General features: G+C 41.1%; 1 protein-coding gene across 8 annotated transcripts in view; it reads left to right on the plus strand.

Moving 5' to 3' along the window:
- Positions 1 to 21012, plus strand: part of KIF13A (kinesin family member 13A) — a 234948-nt gene continuing 213936 nt past the window's right edge. For 4 of the 8 annotated variants that reach the window (XM_023209788.1, XM_023209792.1, XM_023209791.1 and 1 more), the window contains exons 1-2: positions 131 to 185; positions 438 to 528. In XM_023209788.1, the coding sequence (XP_023065556.1) occupies positions 131 to 185; positions 438 to 528 (146 nt within the window). Of the gene's footprint in view, positions 186 to 437; positions 529 to 21012 lie in introns of all 8 variants that reach the window. The other 4 variants (XM_023209795.1, XM_023209787.1, XM_023209789.1 and 1 more) reach the window with 2 other exon arrangements.

A 21012-nucleotide genomic window follows, 5' to 3' on the forward strand; every position in this document is an offset into this window, starting at 1 on the left:
CTCGGAGCTCAAGGCGGAGCGGCGGCAGCCGCGCTCGGGGGGCGCGCGGCTGCAGCGGCGGCGGCGCCGCGCGTGAGGGGCCTCTTCAGGCCGAGCGGGCGCGGCTAGCGGCCGGGCTAGCACAGCCAACATGTCGGATACCAAGGTAAAAGTTGCCGTCCGGGTCCGGCCCATGAACCGACGAGGTGAGGAGCTTTTCGCTGTTTTTTATTTCTGCTCGGGCTGAGGGAGGGGACAACTTTGGAAACTGCGGGGCCGGGGCGGCGAGAGCGCGGCCGGGGCGGAGGCGGCGACCGCGCTGGCCGTGGTGCCCGGGGCGCCGTCTCCAGGCTCGGCAGCCTCCAGGGACCGAGCCCCGCGCGGCGCGGCGGGAGGGCGGGCGGGCTGGAGGCGCGGATGCTGGACTTTGCAACGTCCCTTTCTCTCTGTGCTTTCAGAACTGGAACTGAACACCAAGTGCGTGGTGGAGATGGAAGGGAATCAAACGGTCCTGCACCCTCCTCCTGCTAACACCAAACAGGGAGAAAGGTAAAGCGGGTTCCGAGAGGGCGGCTGGGAGGATCCAGCCTCGCGGGGTCCTGCAAGTTTGAGCCAGGAAAATGGGAGTGCTCTTTCCTATTGTTAGGAGGACGGCTTCAAGTTTGTCGCCCGCTCCTGTTTGAAGCTGTTGCAAGTCCAAGTTCCTCTCCTCCCTCGCCCCCCTTCCCCTCCATCTAGAGCGGCGGCAGGCAGGGCACCCTGGCCACAGCCAGCACCAGTCAGCTGAGTCCGGGCGGCTGCGAGGCACCCAGGAGGGAGAGGGCCGGATGGGACCCTATAGGTGATGCGCCCAGCCGCCACATTTTACAGACAGGAAAACTGAGGCCCGAGGCCGGCAGGTGACCAGCCTACGTCCTCATTGTTCGTGGAACCCAGTGCCCGGGATTCTTTTCGTCACTGCAGCGTTTGCTACCTTTGGCAGAATTGTTTAGGGATAGTGTGTGTAAAATGGGAGGAAAAAATAGAGCAAGAGTCTTGTACGATGCAGACTCAGGCTGGGCTGGTTAATACCTATTTTAGTAGTTGTTGCTGACTTGGGATAATGCCTCAATGTAATGCGCGAATTTTGATTTTCAAAGAAACAAAAAGTAGGGCCCTGAACTGTATAGACACTGAAGGATGTTTAAAAAGGGGCTGTATTTACTAGATGGCAACGTATTTGCATTTGAAAAGTGGTAACTGTTGGATCCTTATTATGTTCCATGCAGCAGTATGGGATAATGCCCCAAAATAATTTGAATATTTGGCATTTTTCTAGTAAGCCTCTGAGAAGAAATCGGTTGGAATTCATTCAATATAATAATGCAGTAGGTTGTGTATATATACGTGTGAAAAAACGGGCTAGTTTACAAAATTAATTTTCATTGGAAATGAATATGAGTTTTTGTTTCCAAGAATCACCTGTTGATCGATGGAATACAATTTAGTGAATTTCGTTCTTGAGAGATATTCACTGAAGGGAGACTCTGAAGCAGGGTTTGTTACATTATTGCTTAGAGAAGCGATGCCTCCATTCTATAATGTGTGGTGTTCAAGCTCAGTTTTGCCAACTTTTGGGAAAGAAATCATGAGGAGATAAGATTGGAGATTCTTTGCTTTTCGTGTTGAGCATAGCAGTTTTTATTCAGTTTGCAAACATTCTGCTACCTTTAGCAGATTCTGGTGGTGATACTAAATAGCTAAGCTATATTTAAAATGTTGTGTTTAACACTGGATGTAGTGTTTATTGTACATTGTACTGAATGTTGTTTAGTAATGGATGTATTTTTAGATGCATTTATAGCAGTGTAGAGAGTATAGTATATTTCATGGTGATAGTAAGTCAACTCATTGAGTACATTAAATATTTACAGATTAAATTAGATGCCCATATCACCAACGAATGTACCGCCCCAGCCCCCCGCAAACTGGATATCGTTATATTGTTTCGGGAAAAAATTCTATTGGGTCAGATTCCTGAAAGCAGTCTGGGGGAACAGGTAGAATATTTTTTAGCTCCTGTTGTGTAGCTGCTGCTTGTTTTCCTTGCTGGCTTGGCACCTGCTCCTTGTCACTCTTAACCATAAGGAGTGCGACTGTTAGCTACTGTTTAATGACGTGAAGTGTTGTCATTTGTGAAGAGAAACAGATTTGATTTTGTGGAATTTGGATACAGTCTATAACTGTGGACAGTTGGTTCCAAATGCTAAGTAATCAGTTGATCATTTTTCCGGCTGAACCACGTTAGTTACTAATCAGGATCTTTTAGGTAAAGATTTGAAGGGTGATTTTGGGATCTATTCATCTGCTTACTTACTGTGATAGTCCCTTATCTGGAGTTATAAAAATAGCATTGAAATATGGGTACTCTTGTGTTTTGTCCTTCTGACAGATCTAATTCTTTGAGTAGCAGATGAGCTTTCCATGGGATTCTGTCTGAGTACCGGTCATTTCGTTTACAGACAAACTGAGGAGTCAACAGTGCTCCTTGTACATTAGGATTACTGTCTTTGCACAGATGAAGACACCAAATGCATTTTTATTTTCATTATGCAGCTTGGTTTCATATTTCTCCGCAGACTTTTCCCTTAAAGTAACAGTGCATTTAAAAATAGAAACAATTCCTCCCTTGGGTTCTGTGTTGATTAATTGCAGCAGTGCTTCATGCTATTTTTGCAATTCATTTCTGTCATTGGTTTTTAGATAGTGCTCAGGGCCGGGCAAAGGTGAAGAGTAGAATACTGAGAATGTTATTATTTTTCATACCTACAAGTCCAAGGTTTGAAGTGTAAGAGGTCTTTAAATGCATATTGGCAAACCTGTGTCAAATTGAGAAGTACTGTTTTTCTGAAAGTTGCAAGAAATTACCAATGAATTAACCATGGATAGAAATTCAAGGTTAGTGGGTGAAAGTTTTCAGTCTTACCAGTAAAAGCAAGTGAGAGTGCACTGATGTCCAGGGAAAACAAACAAACAAACAAACAGGTGGGGTCAACTTTCATGATTTCCCCATTTACAAAACCAAAGCCAACACTGTGTAGCTAGGACTAAAAGATCAGAGGATCTCTGAGGTTAAAGATGTTTGTTTTGTTGCTGAAATTCTAGTATTGTAATACATTGCATAGGTCCAGGTTAGTAGTTGCTATGTATACTGATCACCATTCTGAAACATTAAGACATATGGATTTGTTTCTTAAAATACCATTGCATTGCTCTCCAGGAGACATGAAGTTCAGATCATTTCAATACCATGCTCAGCGTAGGGGATTCTAAGATACTTGTGGACCTAGTACCTACACCAGAGTCACTCACCTTGGAGAGATAGGGGAGAGAGAGGAAAAAATAGTTAAAATACAACGTGGTAAATTACACTGGTGTATATTTTTGCCATTTCCTGAACCACATAATTTCGAAATTCTCTGTTTCCTCTTCTTTCTCTCCCTTGAGGCTGTGAACTCCCTGAAGGCAGGTACCTTGCCCTACTTCTCTTTATGCCTCATGCTCCCGCATACTTAAGCCCTTGCTTAGCAAATGTGATGGGAACATTGAAGAGGGGCTGTGGATGCTACCCAAGGTCCTGGCAACTTGCCAAGACAGGTGGTGTTTGTGTGGTCTTAATGGATGCTGAAAGTACAGGTTCACTTTTACAAGATGAGGAGAGAGTCCTTTGCCAAGGAAAGTGAAAGCATACAGCATACCTGCCACACGTTGCTTCTGGGTAATTGTACGTGTGTGAGTGAGGGTGTGGAGTACGATTCAGAAGCAAGGCAGTTCTGGACTGGGTGAGGTGGCTCACACCTGTAATCCCAGCACTTTGGGAGGCTAGGGTGGGTGGATCACTTGAGGCCAGGAGTTCGAGACAACCCTGGCCAACATGGTGAAACCCTGTCTCTCCTAAAAATATGAAAATTAGCCGAGTGTGATGGAGCATATCTGTAATCCCAGCTGCCTGGGAGCCTAAGGCGGGAGAATTGCCTGAACCTTGGAGGTGGAGGTTGCCATGAGCCGAGATCGTGCTACTGCACTCTCACCTGGGCAACTGAGTGAGACTGCATCTCAAAAAACAAAACAAAACAGCAAGACAGTTCTGGGGTTGGGGTGGGTGTGGGTGAAGGGATGGAGTAGGATGAAGGGAACAATGGAATGAGAATCCCTAACTTGCTATAAAGGGTGACGTACACAGTGAAACTTCTTCCTCTTCACCCCTGCTGTCATCCCTACTTTGCCCATTTCTTCACCTCTCTGAAAATGGGTAGCCACTGTCATTTAGTTCTCATGCCTTTTTTCCAGATATATATGTGCCTTTTTAATACATACAACTATGTACACAAATAAGTATCTTATTTATATATATTTTAAGCAGTATCTTTGGTATCTTTCTTTTTTTTTTTTGAGACAGAGTCTTGCACTGTTGTCTGGACTGGAGTGCAGTGGCGCAATCTCAGCTCACTGCAACCTCTGCCTCCCAGGTTCAAGCGATTCTCCTGCCTCAGTCTCCCAAGCAGCTGGGATTACAGGCTGCCATCACCACACCCAGCCAATTTTTTTTGTATTTTTAGTAGAGACGGGGTTTCACTATGTTGGCCAGGCTGGTCTCAAACTCCTGACCTCGTGATCCGCCTGCCTGGGCCTCCCAAAGTGCTGGGATTACAGGCGTGAACCACTGCACCCGGCCCCCTTTGGAATCTTTCAATACCAGCATATTAAGACTTACTCATTCTTTTTTACATTCAGTGTGAATGGTAGTGGTGGTTTTTTAAAATATAGGTGGTTGGCTTATGGGTCTGATCCCCGTGACTTTTAGGAAGTGATGCTATGCTGTGAAAAGAATATAGTGGAACTTGCTTTCTACAGAAGTTTTGTTCTTAATTATTTTATGTAAGTGAATTGTAAGGTGAGACTCCAAAATAAAGTACGTAATAACCTACTGCGTAAAAATAAAATATTGGGCTAAATATGGGCTCTCAGTAGAAGAGCATGAAAGTTTTTAGCTTCCTGTTCATATTTTCCGTATGGCAGAATGAACAATACACCTTGCAAATCGTGTGAGGGAGGGTCAGTGGAAGAAAGCTTCCTCTTAATCAACTTCGTATGTATTTTCTAGTTTATTCACCAGCAGTATCCCTATCTGAACATCTGAAATCCAAAATGCTCTAGATACCTGGGGGCCAGGCACAGTGGCTCACACCTGTAATCCCAGCACTTTGGGAGGCCAAGGCAGGCAGATCCCCTGAGGTCAGGAGTTTGAGACCAGCCTGGCCAACATGGTGAAATCCCATCTCTACTAAAAAAACAGAAAAGTTAGCTGGGTGTGGTGGTACACACCTGTAATCCCAGCTACTTGGGAGGCTAAGGCAGGAGAACTGCTTGAACCCGGGAGGCGGAGGTTGCGGTGAGCCGAGATCGAGCCGTTGCACTCCAGCCTGAGCAGCAACAGGAGCAAAACTCTGTCTCAAAAAAAAAAAAAAAAAAGAAAAAAAGAAAAAAAAATGCTCAATTGGTAAGTATATAATGCATATATTCCAAATTCAAGAAAAATTCAAAATCCAAAACACTTCTGGTCCCAAGCATTTTGGATAAGGGCTATTCAGTCTGTAAATGTTGCAAGCTATTATTTCTAAGCTGGCTTTCTCCGCCATTCTGAAGGCTTCTAGGGTGGTTCCTTGGCTCCTGTGTCTCTGTAGACCAGAAATTTAAATATTAGTGAAAGTCATACATAATTAGAAAGATAAGTCACCTAAGAAGCAGTAATACTCCACATTATCAAATCACCTGTGGTACTTTGAATTATGTTTTCTGTGTTGTTATTCTTATCTCTGCCCATATTAGAGAGTTAATTGTAAGAAAGCAAAGAATAAGGCCGGTGCGATGACTCAGCACTGTAATCCCAGCACTTTGGGGGGCTGAGGCAGGCAGATCACAAGGTCAGGAGATGGAGATCATCCTGGCCAACGTAGTGAAACCCCATCTCTACTAAAATACAAAAAATTAGCCTGGTGTGTTGGTGTGTGCCTGTAGTCCCAGCTACTTGGGAGGCTGAAGCAGGGGAATGCTTGAACCTGGGAGGCAGAGGTTGCAGTGAGCCAAGATTGCGCCAGTGCACTCCAGCCTGGTGACAGAGCAAGACTCCGTCTCAAAAAAAAAAAAAAATTTAAAAAAATTTAGGTTTCACTAATATAGGAGTGACCATTCTTCAGGCATGACATGAGTGGGAGTTTAAGGAGCGTTATAATGGACTATTTTCGTTAGCTATTAACATTTTCAATTTGTTTTAAAATAAAGGTACATGAAATCTTACTTTAAAAAACAAGACATTATCGCTGGGCATAGTGGCTCATGCCTGTAATCCCAGCACTTTGGGAGGCCAAAGTGGGCAAGTTGCCTGAGCTCAGGAGTCCAAGACCAGCCTGGGCAACATGGTGAAACCCTGCGTACAAAAAAATACAAAAATTAGCTGGGCATGCACCTGTAGTCCCAGCTACTTGGGAGACTGAGGTGGGAGTATCGCTTGAGCCTGTGAGGTCGAGGCTGCAGGGAGCTGAGATCACACCACCACGCTCTAGCCTGGGTTACAAAGTAAGACCCTGACTCAAAAAAACAAAAACAGAAACAAACCAAAACAAAACAAAAATGAAAGTGTCGGGAATGATAGTAAGAAGTATTAAGAAAAATAAACAGGCCAGGTGCGGTGGCTCACGCCTGTAATCCCAGCACCTTGGGAGGCCGAGGCGGGTGGATCACTAGGTCAAGAGATTGAGACCATCCTGGCCAACATGGTGAAACCTTGTCTCTACTGAAAATACAAAAGTTAACTGGGCGTGGTGGTGGGCGCCTGTAGTCCCAGCTATTCCGGAGGCTGAGGCAGGAGTATCACCTGAACCCGGGAGGCATAGGTGGCAGTGAGCCGAGATCATGTCAGTGCACTCCAGCCTGGCGACATAGGGAGACTCCGTCTCAAAAAAAGAAAAGAAAAAAGAAAAAGAAACAAAACTAAAAGTAATTATAATGCAGTATAGTTTAGAGTTGTTAGTTAATATTATTTTGTTGACAGCCAACAGTTAAAAATAAATTTTAAATTATGAACCTGTATATGTATATTTCAAAGTTTCATGAAAAAATACTCTTGCCAGGCGCGGTGGCTCAAGCCTGTAATCCCAGCACTTTGGGAGGCCGAGATGGGTGGATCACGAGGTCAGGAGATCGAGGCCATCCTGGTGAACACGGTGAAACCCCGTCTCTACTAAAAAATACAAAAAACTAGCCGGGCGAGGTGGCGGGCGCCTGTAGTCCCAGCTGCTGAGGAGGCTGAGGCAGGAGAATGGCGTAAACCCGGAAGGCGGAGCTTGCAGTGAGCTGAGATCCGGCCACTGCACTCCAGCCTGGGCGACAGAGCAAGACTCTGTCTCAAAAAAAAAAAAAAAAAAGAAAAAATACTCTTAACTGTATGTTATGTTTTTCCGTCCCCTTCTGTTAGAATTCATTAAAAAAATGATGGCTATGTCTTACTGAATTATTTCTCAACTAACTAATGAGTCACAAACTTATATTTTGAAAACCATAGGTTTAGTGAGTAAGAACTTGGGCCCTGGGTTTTTTTTTTTTTTTTTTTTTAAACCTGTGTACACAGGTTTAAAGTGTGAAGTAGTTATATAATTTATAAAGGCTGTGTTTAAATAAAAAAAAAAGGTCCCCCTCTTCATTTCTTTCCCCAGAGGCAGCCACTTTTAGTGGTTTTAGTTCATTGTTTTGGAATTTCCCGCCATATTTCTGAATAACATTCTGGTAGTGCTAATTTTTTATTTGCTCTCTTTGTTCTCTTTCTCTGCTTTATTCTCACCTCACCCCCAAATTCTTCCCACCTGCTCCGTTTTCCCAAAATAGTAATTTTGGTTGGATCAATATTTAGTGTTGACATTATTTATATGACTATACCGAACATTGCTGACATTGAGCTATGAGTTGTTCAATGAACTCTTGTTATACAAAACTTTTTGTTTTGCCTGGCGTTAATAATTGTTGCTTTTTTCCCTCTTTTTTTCTTTATTTTGCTTCTTTTTCTATGTACTTATTACGTCAACATCCAAACTCTCTGCTGCTTGCCTAAATCTTTTTTCAAGACTTTCAAATATATCAGGTACTCTTGGGAGTTCCTCCTCTTAGAGACATTTCTCCTTGGCCCTTCTTATGTGTTCTATTGTGATCTGGTAGCCCGCTCAGCTTGGAGCAGTTGCCTCCCTGGGGTTTCCCGCACCATCATTCAGGGGATTCCCTTGACCTTTCTTCTATGTGGAATCTCCTATTTTTCTATTTTCTTTCCCTTCTTCTTGGTTTCCTGCTTCCATTTTGTAGAGCACATCCTTCAGTAGTTTCCTAAGAAAGCATGATTGGAAACTGAAAAGTATCTTAATTCCACCTACTCACCTTATTGATAGTGTGGCTGGGTATCATATTCTACTTTAAAGACATTATTCCACTGTCTTTTTATCTTTCATTGCTTCTGTTGAGAAATTATTTGGGTTTCTAATCCTTTGGGTGTGACCTAGTTTGTTCCCCTCTGGAATCTGTTAGAATTTTTTTTCCCTGTTTTTGTTAAATCACAATAGTGGGCCTTTTTGACCTGGAAACTCATATCTTTCAGTTCTGAAAAAAATATTATTGAATTAGTTCATTAATAAGACTTTCTCTTTGTATTCTCTGTTTTTTTTTTGGAACACCTAATAGGACATGGGGTTTCCTGAATTGGTCTTCTGATGGTTTTATTTTTTCTTTTTACTTTTCACCTCTTGTCTTTTTGTCCTACCTTTTGAGAGATTTCCTACACTGTATCTTATAAGCCTTATGTTAAATCCTTATGATTAATTTTTCTTTTCTGCTATCACATTTTTAATTTTCAAGAGCTCTTTTTTTGGCCTCCTTTTTTTTTAAGCATTTTATTCTTGTTTCTTTTGTGGTGTCTTCTCTGTCCATCTGAGGATGTTAATGATAATTTTCTCCATATAGTTTGCTTTTTTTTTTTTTTTTTGAGGCGGAGTCTTGCTCTGTCGCCCAGACTGGAGTACAGTGGCCGGATCTCAGCTCACTGCAAGCTCCGCCTCCCGGGTTTACACCATTCTCCTGCCTCAGCCTCCCGAGTAGCTGAGACTATAGGCGCCCGCCACCTTGCCCAGCTAGTTTTTGTATTTTTAGTAGAGACGGGGTTTCACCGTGTTAGCCAGGATGGTCTCGATCTCCTGACCTCATGATCCGCCCGTCTCGGCCTCCCAAAGTGCTGGGATTACAGGCTTGAGCCACCGCGCCCAGCCTAGTTTGCTTTTTGTTTTCTCCCTAAAGCACATTGTTTTGTTTGTTTGTTTTGGTGTATTTTATGTTAAGGACATTTCTCAGATGTAACTGTATCTCAGCTAAACTCTGGGGTTTCTCCAGAGCAAGAACTAGACATGATTTATCATTGTGTTCTCAGTGCTTAGATTCAAGAATGCCCCACACCAAAAGCATTTTGTAAATTCTCTTTGCAGTTACTATTATTATTAAAAGTTTTTGTCAAATCCCTTTTCTGTTGAACTTCCAATAATAAAAGCAATAATTTTCTTTTTCTTAAGAACTTTGATAAATGCTAGAATTGAAGGTAGTAGCTACTGTAGACAACTCAGTTACCCACATTCATAAAGATAGTTTGTTAGTACAAAAAGCTGGAATTTTTTTTTTTTTTTAGATGGAGTCTTGTTCTGTCACCTAGGCTGGAGTCCAGTGGCACAATCTTGGCTCACTGCAACCTCTGCCCCTCAGGTTCAATCGATTCTTGTGCCTCAGCCTCCTGAGTAGCTGGGACTATAGGTGTACACCACCACGCCTGGCTGAAGTTTTGTATTTTTAGTAGACATGGGGTTTCGCTGCATTGGTCAGGCTGTTTTTGAACTCCTGGCCTCAAGTGGCCTCCTGGTCCGCCCTCCTTGGCCTCCCAAAGTGCTGGGATTACAGGTGTGAGCCACCATACCCGGCTGGAATATTTTTAAAAATCATACTTTTTGCATCACTGTTGCAAAAATTTTAGTTAAGAAATTGTTTTGTCCTTTTAAAAAAGGTGTATGCCTATTGGGCTGGAGAAAAATGCCATATTATATCTTTTGTCTTACATCTTTTCAGAATAGTACCAAAATGGCTAGTTTATCATCCCACTACTTAACTCAGCTTCCTGTGGTGAAATCCAGCTAGAAATAGTGGAAAACTTGAACTGTCTTCAATTTTCAATAAAATTGCACATGCCATGTACTCATATTTTTAAGAAAATTTACAGGAATAAGTTTCCCTCAAATAGTAAACATTCTCCAGATATCAGTTTATTGGAGTAATCCAACTAAAGTTACCCTTTCTCAAATCTTCCCTGGAACAAGAGCAGAGAAGATGTTTATATGTTTAGAATTTAAAGAAATTTTCAGAATATTACCTGCAAAGGAAACAGAATAGCAGAGAAATAAACAAGACATTCAGAAGCACTTAGTGAGATTACTTTGTACCTTGGCATATGAGAAATTTTTATTAATGTCAGAGCTATCAACAAAGGTTGTAATGGAAATGCTAAAATTTAGATGAAAACATGTATTAAAACAACATTGATTTATGTGAGATCCAGTAGCTATTTTTTCAAAAAAGACCACTCTACAAAATATTTCTGGATATTTAGACATGCAAATGTAAGAAGAAATTCCTCCTTGGAAATTAGTTTATTTGATATTTTACCACTGAGCAACTAGGTGAAAACTAAATAAAAGCAAAATAAAGTTTTCACAGCTCTCTGTAAAATTTTATTTGTGAAAAATGTGTAATTCTTATATTCGATTATAGATCTAAGGTTAAACTCTGTAAAATTTTATTTGTGAAAAATGTGTAATTCTTATATTCAATTGTAGATCTAAGGTTAAAAAGGAAAAGTAGGGAGGAGAATCCTCCTAGACTCACAGGACTAGAAAGACATGATAGTTCACCAGTCCAAGGCCCCTCATTTGATTGAATCCGGTGTTAATTTCATGTTACTGTGAGATTAACAATTCGGTGAGTCATTGATCAGGTAGGACTATTTTATCAAATTATCCTTGCAATGTACTTTTCATGTCAAAGCACAATCGTATCTTTTTTAAAAGTTGCATTGTTAGACACTCTAAAATGTTTCTGCATAGGTGACTTTATAAGAAGCATGACAGAAACAAAAAAGGGATATGAGAATCGTTGTCCTACCAAGCTTAGAAAATCAGTTATTTTTCCTCAACCTTTATTTTGTCCTTGCCCATGCAATACAAATATTTGCTGTTATAATTTTGTATTTTGCTTTTCTTCCGCTTATATTTTGTCATGCTACATATAGTCATAGTCATAGTTTTCGCGTTTATAATTTTAATAATCGAATATATTCTCTTGAATTTTTAACCATTTCTATAGTTTTAGGCCTTACAATTGTTTCTATTAGAGATTACAAATAAGAGCGTCTTCATGAAACATTTTAGTGTCCTTTGCTTGCTAGTTGAAAGGCATTTCTTCTCATGATTGCCAGCACAAAAATACATCTTTGCAATTGTGTGACAACATGAACTATTCTTTTACATTATAGTGAAGCTAAAAGTTGATATTTTCCATATTTAAGTACGAGAGACGACATGGCAAAAATGATTTTGTGTGGGCAGTAGTAACAAGATAGGTGGTATTCAAACCTGAATGTACATCAGAATCACCTGGAGAGCCCCACCCTGACAGATTCTGATTTGGTAGGTCTAGGGTGGAGCCTGGGAATGTGCATTTCTTTTTTGTTTTGCGGTGGAGTCTCACTCTGTTGCCCAGGATGGAGTGCAGTGGCACCATCTCAGCTCACTGCAAGCTGTGCCTCCTGGGTTCACGCCATTCTCCTGCCTCAGCCTCCCGAGTAGCTGGGACTACAGGCACCTGCTACCACGCCCGGCTAATTTTTTTTATTTTTAGTAGAGACAGAGTTTCACCATGTTAGCCAGGATGATCTCTATCTCCTGACCTCATGATCCACCCGCCTTAGCCTCCCAAAGTGCTGGGATTACAGGTGTGAGCCACTGCACCTGGACTTTTTTTTTTTTTTTTTTTTTTTTTTTGCTGTTTTTTGCTGTTTTTTGAGCTGGAGTCTCGCTCTGTTGCCAAGGCTGAAGTGCAGCTCTCTGCAACCTCCACCTCCCAGATTCAAGCAATTCTTCTGCCTCAGCCTCCTGAGTAGCTGGGATTACAGGTACCCGCCACCACACCTGCTAATTTTTTTTTTTTTTTGTATTTTTAGTAGAGACAGGGTTTCACCGTGTTGGCCAGGCTGGTCTCAAACTCCTGACCTCAAGTGATCTGCCCGCCTCTTCCTCCCAAAGTGCTGGGATTACAGGTGTGAACCACTGCGCCCAGCTGGGAATGTGCTTTCTAACAAGTTCCCAGGTGATGGCTGATGCTGGTAGCTCAGGACCAAGCTTTGAGAACTGCTAGTCTAGACCAGCACTGTCCAGTAGAATTTTCTGAGATGATGGAAATGTTCTATACCTTCACTGTCCAGTATGACAACCACTAGCCATATATGATCACTGAATACTTGAAATGTGACTATGATCAAGGAATTTAAACTTAAATTTTATTTTCATTAATTTAAATTTAAGCAGCTATATGTGGCCAGTGTATTGAACAGCATGGATCTGGACTTTGGTTCTCAACCTTGGCTGTACCACAGAATTTCCTGGGATGCTTTAAAAATAGATGCCTGGGTCCCAGCCCCAGAGATTCTCACTTAATTGGACTGTAGTGCACCTTGGACACTAGGATTTTTTTTAAAAAGCTGGGAGGGTATCTCACTATTGTTGCTTAACAAACTACTCTAAAACTTAGTGGTCTAAAAAAACCCCAATTTGCTATACTCATGAATTCTGTAGGTTAGGAATCTGAACAGGGCAAAGTAGATATGACTTGTCTTTGCTGCACAGTTCCTGGGGATATAGTCATCCAAAAGTTTGACCAGGTTGAATGCCCAAGACTGTTAACGCACATGGTTGGCTGTTGATTCTCGAGAATGTGTGGCCAAGGTTGAAAACCATTGGTCTAGTATAATAAATTAGGTTCCCGCCAGGTGCAGTGACTCAACCTGTAATCCTAGCACTTTGGGAGGCTGAGGTGGGCAGATCATGAGGTCAGGAGTTTGAGACCAGCCTGGCCAACATGGTGAAACCCCATCTCTACTAAAAATACAAAAAAATTAGCTGGACGTGTTGGCGCGTGCCTGTAATCCCAGCTACTTAGGAGGCTGAGGCAGGAGAATCGCTTGAACCCAGGAGGTGGAGGTTGCAGTGAGCTGAGATCACGCCACTGCACTCCAGCCTGGGTGACAGAGCGAGACTCCATCTCAAAAAATAAAAATAAAAAACCAGGTTCCTAACATAAGGACTGTCTAAACAGATGTATTTAATTAAAGTGCATCTTGCTATTTGTTTTTACTTGAATTACAGTAGAGGGGAAAGAATTACCTAAGTTATCTAAATGCAGAGTACTTGCCTATCCTTCATCTGATACTGACTTGTTAGAAGACACAGGTTGTTTCTCAGCTTTCTGGTTTGAGAGTTGTGGGCTCCAGTTCCCGGTTTCCAGTCCTGTAATGATGTGGCAATTCCAGCAAAGCCATGGGGACCCCATCCATGCAGAGGCTCTGTTCTGGGCTATGGAGAAGCAGCATGGCACAGTGAACTGTGAGAAGTCTGGGTGCCATCTGGTTCTGCCACCGACTTGGTCTGCTTCTTTGAGATAGCTGTTGATCCTTTTGCAGCTAAGTTTCTGCATCTGTAAAATTGAGGGCTGGACTAGATAGTCTGTAAGGGTTTATTTTCTTTGAGTTATAATGTTCAGATTGATCCCAACTGTACTTAAATACAGAGTTGAGTTAAATAGAGTAAGTAGGTGACATTTATAGGAGCTGAAATACGTTGCATTTTAATTTCCTTCTTGGCCAGGGTGTTAGGTAAACTGAAGAGGACAGGGTCACCATTCTTGGGAGGCTTGGTTTGCACGCTGTAGCTGATAGAGAATGGAAGGTGTCAAATGAAATAAAGCAGCAGCATGAAGTCGTTATCAGCTAGCTGAGAATCTTGGATTCCTTACAGACATTCTACATACCTCCTTCATTGGCTTGGGTAGTAGCCTTTGCCTGTGTCTACAGAGCATTATAAGAATATCATCTGATTTGAATCTTTTAATTAGTCTTCATCTTATACAGTTGTGTTATTTGTGGGATCCAGTGATTTTTAAGCTGTTCTTAAAGGTATACAGCTGTTTTATGCAACAAGTATATATGTGTGGGAGTGGAGAAATGACATTTATTGTTGGTTTAGAACTTCCTTGGGCATTGTGTTTTGTTTCTGAGGATTCTGTTGCAACCCTACCAAACTCCAGTTCATCTCCAATATTTCCTGTCTTCCACTGTGGGATAAACTCAGGTTAGTGTGTCTGTGTCTCTGGTTTATGCCCTTTTCCCCTTTCTTTCAAAAGCAGAGTGGTTATTGATTCTGTGGAGCTCTTCAGGGTCTGGTCTGTAGGTTTGTTGAACTGGCTGCTGTTGGAAGAGGCTTGAGGGAAACCTCTGTTTGTAGTTCCCTTAGGGGAAAAAGTTTGGAGCCTTGTTTTTTTTTTTTTTGTTTGTTTGTTTTTCTCTCTCTCTCTCTCTCTCAAAGACAAGGAACAGGAAGGAAGCCTTTGAGGAAAGGGAAGCTTTGCTCTTTGCTGTTGGCCCTTTGTATTGTCTTAGGGAGACACTCCCTAGACTGCACACCCACCACAAATGACCATAAATATTTCTGTATCTCAAGCTGGAGCCTCAGGAAAACCAGAAGGCATAAACGAAGAACTGCATAGGCATCCTTTGTGAGTGTTGAAAAGATCTGTCCCGGAGTTTGGAAGGGCCACATACAATAAACCGACATGTAGTTTGTTGGACAGATTAACAAGCCTTTAAACATACTTACGTTCTGTTCTAGGGCTTAATGAAACAAGTCCTCAGAATTGGTGCCTTTGGTGCCCACCTATTTTCCCAGCTAAAGAGAGAATGTGTAAAGATTTATAGCTGAACTTGCAGTTATAATTGGACCTTTGTAATTGTAAGGTTTTTAAATGAAATACCGTTTTTGGTTTTGTTTTGCTTCTTTGCTGTCTACTTCTAATCATACAGTTAATTAAAGTCTGGTATTCACTATACAAATTGTAACAGGGAATGGTTACATTATGACATTGAGAGAGATCCTTAAAATTACTTATTTCAAGGATAATGTGTTGAGTAAAGAGGAAGGAGGATAGTAGTGGGGAAGGTTTATCAAGATAACGGTGTTAAATTTGAGCAGCCTTATCCACTTTTAAGCATCTGCTTTTTGAATCTAGACTTACAAAGAGTTACAGTACAGATAGGTAACATTAGCTTGGTAATGTCATTTTAAGTTTTTTGAAGCCTTGAAGTATTGTTGGCTTTGATGGAATAGTATTCCTCTTTCTAGGATTACAGCCTAGTCTACATTTTTATGATGAATTATGCATTGGAAATAGTTTTCAAAAATTGCTGGTCTACTGTAATCCTAAAGGACTTTTTTTAAAGTTCTGTAGCTAGATTATTTAAGGAGTTTTTTTCTTTTTTTCCTCCAAGAGTGAATGTTAGCTACCCTTGCTCATTGGTTCTCAGACTTAAGGATTTTTAAAAAACAACAGAAATAAAAATATGGATAAACAGAGAGTTTCCAACCTCTTTTAAATATGCCAAGTAATCACACTGAAACAAGAGCAAGCCAGGCATGGTGACTCACTCCTGTAGTCCCAACTCTTTGGGAGGCAGAGGTGGGAGAATTGCTTGGGCCCAGGAGCTTGAGACCAGCCTGGGCAACATGACAAAACCCCATCTCTACAAAAAATAAAAACATTAGCTGGGTGTGGTAGTGCACACCTGTAGTCCCAGCTACTTGCAGGGCTGAAATGGGAGGATCACTTGAACGCAGAAGGTCTAGGCTGCAGTGAGCCATGATTATGCCACTGCACTTTAGCCTGGGCCACAGAGTGAGACCCTGTCTCAAAAAAAAAAAAAAAAAAAGAAAAAGAAAAGCACTACTAAATCTTAATATTTTATCGTAAAATAAAGGTCAGCTTAACACCAGAATAGGAGAAGGGACATAATCTTAGGATGTAAACCTTGGATACATTTAATTTTGTGAAGTCATCACATTAATTATCTCTTTTCCTGGAAATTGATGGAAATATCACCATAGCTCCGTGACCCCTGAACTGTGAAGTGCAGTTAAATGTCCCTGGTGCATGCGATGTCTAATAGAACGTCAACTACTGGAGTTCTCAGAATCTTGGGTCCTTCAGGCCAGATCATACTATGAATCATTAAAGGATATTTTCCTTTAAAAATTGACCAGTCTCTGTTATTTGTATGTAGACTGAATTTTTTTAGTGGTAGGCTACATCTTTGCTTTTGTATTTTGATGTATTGAAATAACCTCACCAATCTTTTTCAAAGTTAGCCGAAATAAAATTGAAATTTGTAAAAGTGTTGTAAATTACTTTGTCTCTGAGCCGCAACTTTTCCCCTGGGAATCTCTTATTTGCCTTTTGCACTGTTTTGATAGATCCCTGTTGAGTATAAATAAGTAGTTTTGTACAGCACTATCAAGTGTTGTGGCCAAGAGTGTGCTCTTTGGAGACAAACTGCTCAGGTAAATAGATACAAGGCTTTTAAGTGATTATAACCTATGTCTGTTCAGTACTCCTATCTGAGCCTATCACTAACATCCTTAGAAAGAATTCAGTAAGAGGATTAGGGAAAAGGAGGTGCCTGTCATTAACACTCATGGCCAGGCCTATCCAGGATGCAGATATTTAAGTCAAATATTGCATTAAGATTAATAAAGAAAGAAAGGGGTGGGGGAGAAGAGAAAAGGAAAGATAAAAGAAAACTACCTGGTAATTGAAGCAGGCCAAGTGCTGGAAGCATGTAACCGATCTGAAATCTATTTACTTTCACACTGTCATTGGATCTCCTCTCTCAGCATCCTGATATATATATAATTTTTGTATTTTTAGTAGAGACAGGATTTCACCACATTGACCAGGCTGCTCTCAAACTCCTGGCCTCAAGTGATCTGCCGCCTTGGCCTCCCAAAGTGTTGGGATTACAGGCATGAGTCACCATGCCCGACCTGCTTTTTATGTATTTCTATACACAAAAACTTAAATTAAATAAATGGATCAAAAACTGTTCTAAGAAAGCATGCATCAGTCCCTTATTTAAGAAAACACAAATAAGTATACAGGCGTTTCGGTTTGTATGGCATATTTTAAAACTTTTTAAAAGAAAATAATAAATTCAAAGGAAATTAGAATGTTTCTATTAAATATCCTAAATATAGTCTCCAAATTTTAGTGGATCAGTAAATGAATGCCGAAAACCAAAAGATTTCCAAAGTAAACATTTCTGGGATAAAATATATTCATGTAAGGGATGCCAGGGGACCAGATATGCAAGTAAAAATATTTCTCTATTCTGAATTTTAACAGAGGGGCCCTCAAGTTCATCCTTTTCAGGATGGTAAACCCTGGAACAAGAGTCCTTAGCATCAGTATGGGGATAATAAAGTCAATTGCCTCAGGAAGAAAAATAAAAGTATAGAAACCTAATATTATTGAACACAGTATGTCACTAGCTTCAGCCAATCATTTCATCAGAAATCATTTATGACTAAGTAGTATTGGCAGTCTATAAATCCCCTATGGTAACTAAAGCCTAGTAACCTTATATCCAATTAATATAAATATAATTACGTAGTACAACAAACATTTGGTGAGCATATACTGGGTCTAAGATGGCAAAGGACTAGCCCCCAATAACTAGAGTACAAAGCAGAAGATATCACGATTGGAGGTACAGCCTCCAGCCATGTGGTCAAAACCTATCACTCTGAATAAAGACAGTGACCAGTTCCATGTCCACGAATAATCTATACAAATGGCTTATCATACCCTGTAGACTATCAACTCCTTGTGAGCAGAGCCCCTTGTCTTATTTGTCTTTTGTTTCTTCCCTCTTTCTCGGAGCAGCTAGCATATGCCTTGTGCATAGTAAGTGCCTTGTAGATATTTTATAGTTGAATACAATGAAAGATGTGGATATAGACTTTATAAGAGCTGTGCCTAGGTAGATGAGTCTGTGGGTAGAGAGTCCTCAGGTTGTGTCTGTCACATCACTGGTGGTTATAGTGCTTCTAGTCTGGCCCCTCTGAGACCTCTAATTTCTGCATTAAATTGTTACATAATGATAGCCTTTGTGCTGTCATGTGGCTTCTGGGGGTAATGGGAGTACAAATGTAGCTCTGGACCCTTCCAACTTTGGCTGCCACTGCCTTTGGCTGACAGGCAGAGGCTGTAGCTGCTTAGGACTACATGAGATAAATAATGGTTGATCCAGGCAGGAGGTCACCAGTCTTTGACAAAGTTCACATTTTTAACATTCACTGCACAACCTATATAGCAGCATTAGCTGCAGATTCTATGCAGGTAACTAGTGGAAGAGGATTCCATCCTAGGCAAAGTTGTGAGGTCGGAATGTTTCATTTCCTATACTGCCAGAGCTATACACCCAGAAGTGGTGTGTGGTCCCAGACTGGATGGGTAGACCCTACACCAACCTGATGTAGTTGGCATTCCTGTGAATCAGCATAAGTTGTGCCTCCTGTTGTCATAGGGAGAGAGGGCTGTAGTGAAAGAATTGAGAGAAAGGAGAGATGCTGGTAGATTGCCAGTGCACCTTCCTCCAGCTCCACCTGGAGTCCATTGCCTGTGAATCTGGGAGTGGCAGGGGCTGCTGGCCTGCTTACTCTTCTTTCTCCTGGTGAGCAAGGGGGGATCTCTGGTTGCTTCTCGTTCTCTGGTTCCTAATTGGCCATTGGGTTGGTGCTGCATCTTCCGCTTACCCTTGTGGCAGTTTTCAACATTTTTTTGTTCCCCACTGCAACACACGTGTCAAATAATACGCCTAAGTTTGCCAGTCCCCCAGGGTTTCTCAGCATTGTGGGCAACTCTCAGCATGCCGTCCAAATGTACATTGGAATGGAGGTCATGTGAAAATGGCAGTCTACAGAGGATAGCTTTGAACCTGTTTTTATTTATATTTTTAAATAAGCCATTTGCAGGCTTTATTAAGTATTTATTAAGACCTTCACAGACTTTATTAAGCTTTTACAGACTTATTTAATGAGCACCTTATTAACAAGTTACTTGTGATACGTCTCACAGTGATTGTCAAACATCAGCAGGTCCTGGTCCCATGGTTGAGGTTTCTTGGTTCAGAAATAAGAGCAGGAAGGCAGACGGCTCAGTGGCTGGGCAGTTGAGAGCAGGAGGAAACCTAACACTGCAGGTCTTTCCTTTGGGGAGTAAAAGATGGGGAGCAGCTTATACAAAGTTGTTGCTGATAGCATTCTGTGTATGGGGGCAACTCATGACTGTGGAGAGGAATAACCAAGCATCTCTGCTCCTGACACCTGGTCTTCCAGAAAGGCCTCAGATAGTTTTCTCTGCCTTAGAGGAGTTTAGTTTTCCATCCTTGAGTGATTGAGCATAAGATGAGTTCTCTCTTTCTTTATTCATATCACAAGAACTTTGTTTTTAGTATAACTTTTTTCTAATTATAAATGTGATGCCCATTCACTGTTGAACACTTTGAAAATATAAGATATTAGAGATAAAACACAGTTTACTCATTCTTTTAACATAGTGATGCATTTTGCTTTTTCTGTGCTTGGTAGTTTATACCATAGTGAATAACTACTGAGTTTTTACGATTATGAAAACACAGCAATTGCATATTGCCTCGAGGCACTAGCACTATCTAAACATTTACAGCACTAGGTTCAGCTGAGTGTTTAGTCCAAGTCAAAGTTCTGTCCGGTTGAAATTTTCTGTTTTGCTTTATCTTTAACATTTTCCTTCACCAAAGTTTTTCTCTCCTCAGATTACTTTTCCCCTGAGAAAGTGCTTAATACCAAAAGGGAACAGAGTGTCTACTAAATCAAGTTAGGTGTTGCTGGAATATTTGGAATTTTCTTTCCTTAATTAAGGAAGCAGCATTAGGAGCATGAACTCTGGAGTCCAGACTCCCTCAGCCAGTCTTGGCACCTGCACTTCCCAGCTGGGTGATTTTGGGCGTGCTGCTTAACCTCACTGTGCTTTAATTTCCAACTTCAGGTAAAATAGGTAATGCACTTGGAGTATTTATAGCAAATACTCAAAAAGTGTTAGATATTTTTCTTAGTGTGTGTTATTATTGTTCATGCAGTGGTAAGAATCATAAGACAGAAGGATGAAGCTGAAGTAGTGAGACACATAATGATGTTAAGAATAAAAACACTTTTTGATACATTTCTCAAAATTATCTGATGGGAAGGATGTGGTCAAGTGAATCCATACTGATCCATGTTGAAACCATCAAGCACTGTGTTGTGTTGGGATTAGATCTGGGAGATGCTCTATATTTATTCACCCCTCCTTTCTTGTTAATGCTCAGATTGTCATACTTGACCAGTAAAAGTTTTCTAAATACTGGGTTTTTTTTTTTTTTTCATTATTCTTCAGAACTTTTGAAAGAATCCTGCCTACTCACTGTCAAAAAAAAAAAAAAGGCCAGAATCTTGAAAACTTACTGTTTCAAGATATGAAATCCCTTTAGGGGAAAAGGACATTAGAGACAAATTCTAGTGGGTATACTAGGGTATTCTCATGGGTACTAAGGTTGCTATGTTAAACCACTTTAGAGATGAAAATAAAAAATGACACATACATACATATGCACATACTTTTTATGAGTTGACTTTGACAGTTTTCATTTTAGCCTTACTTTTGGTTTGTTTGTTTTGAGACAGAGTCTCTGTCACTCAGGCTGGAGTGCAGTGGCATCATCTTTGCTCACTGCAACCTTTGCTTCCT

This window comes from Piliocolobus tephrosceles, chromosome 5 (assembly GCF_002776525.5).
Source record: "Piliocolobus tephrosceles isolate RC106 chromosome 5, ASM277652v3, whole genome shotgun sequence".
NCBI lineage: Eukaryota > Metazoa > Chordata > Mammalia > Primates > Cercopithecidae > Piliocolobus > Piliocolobus tephrosceles.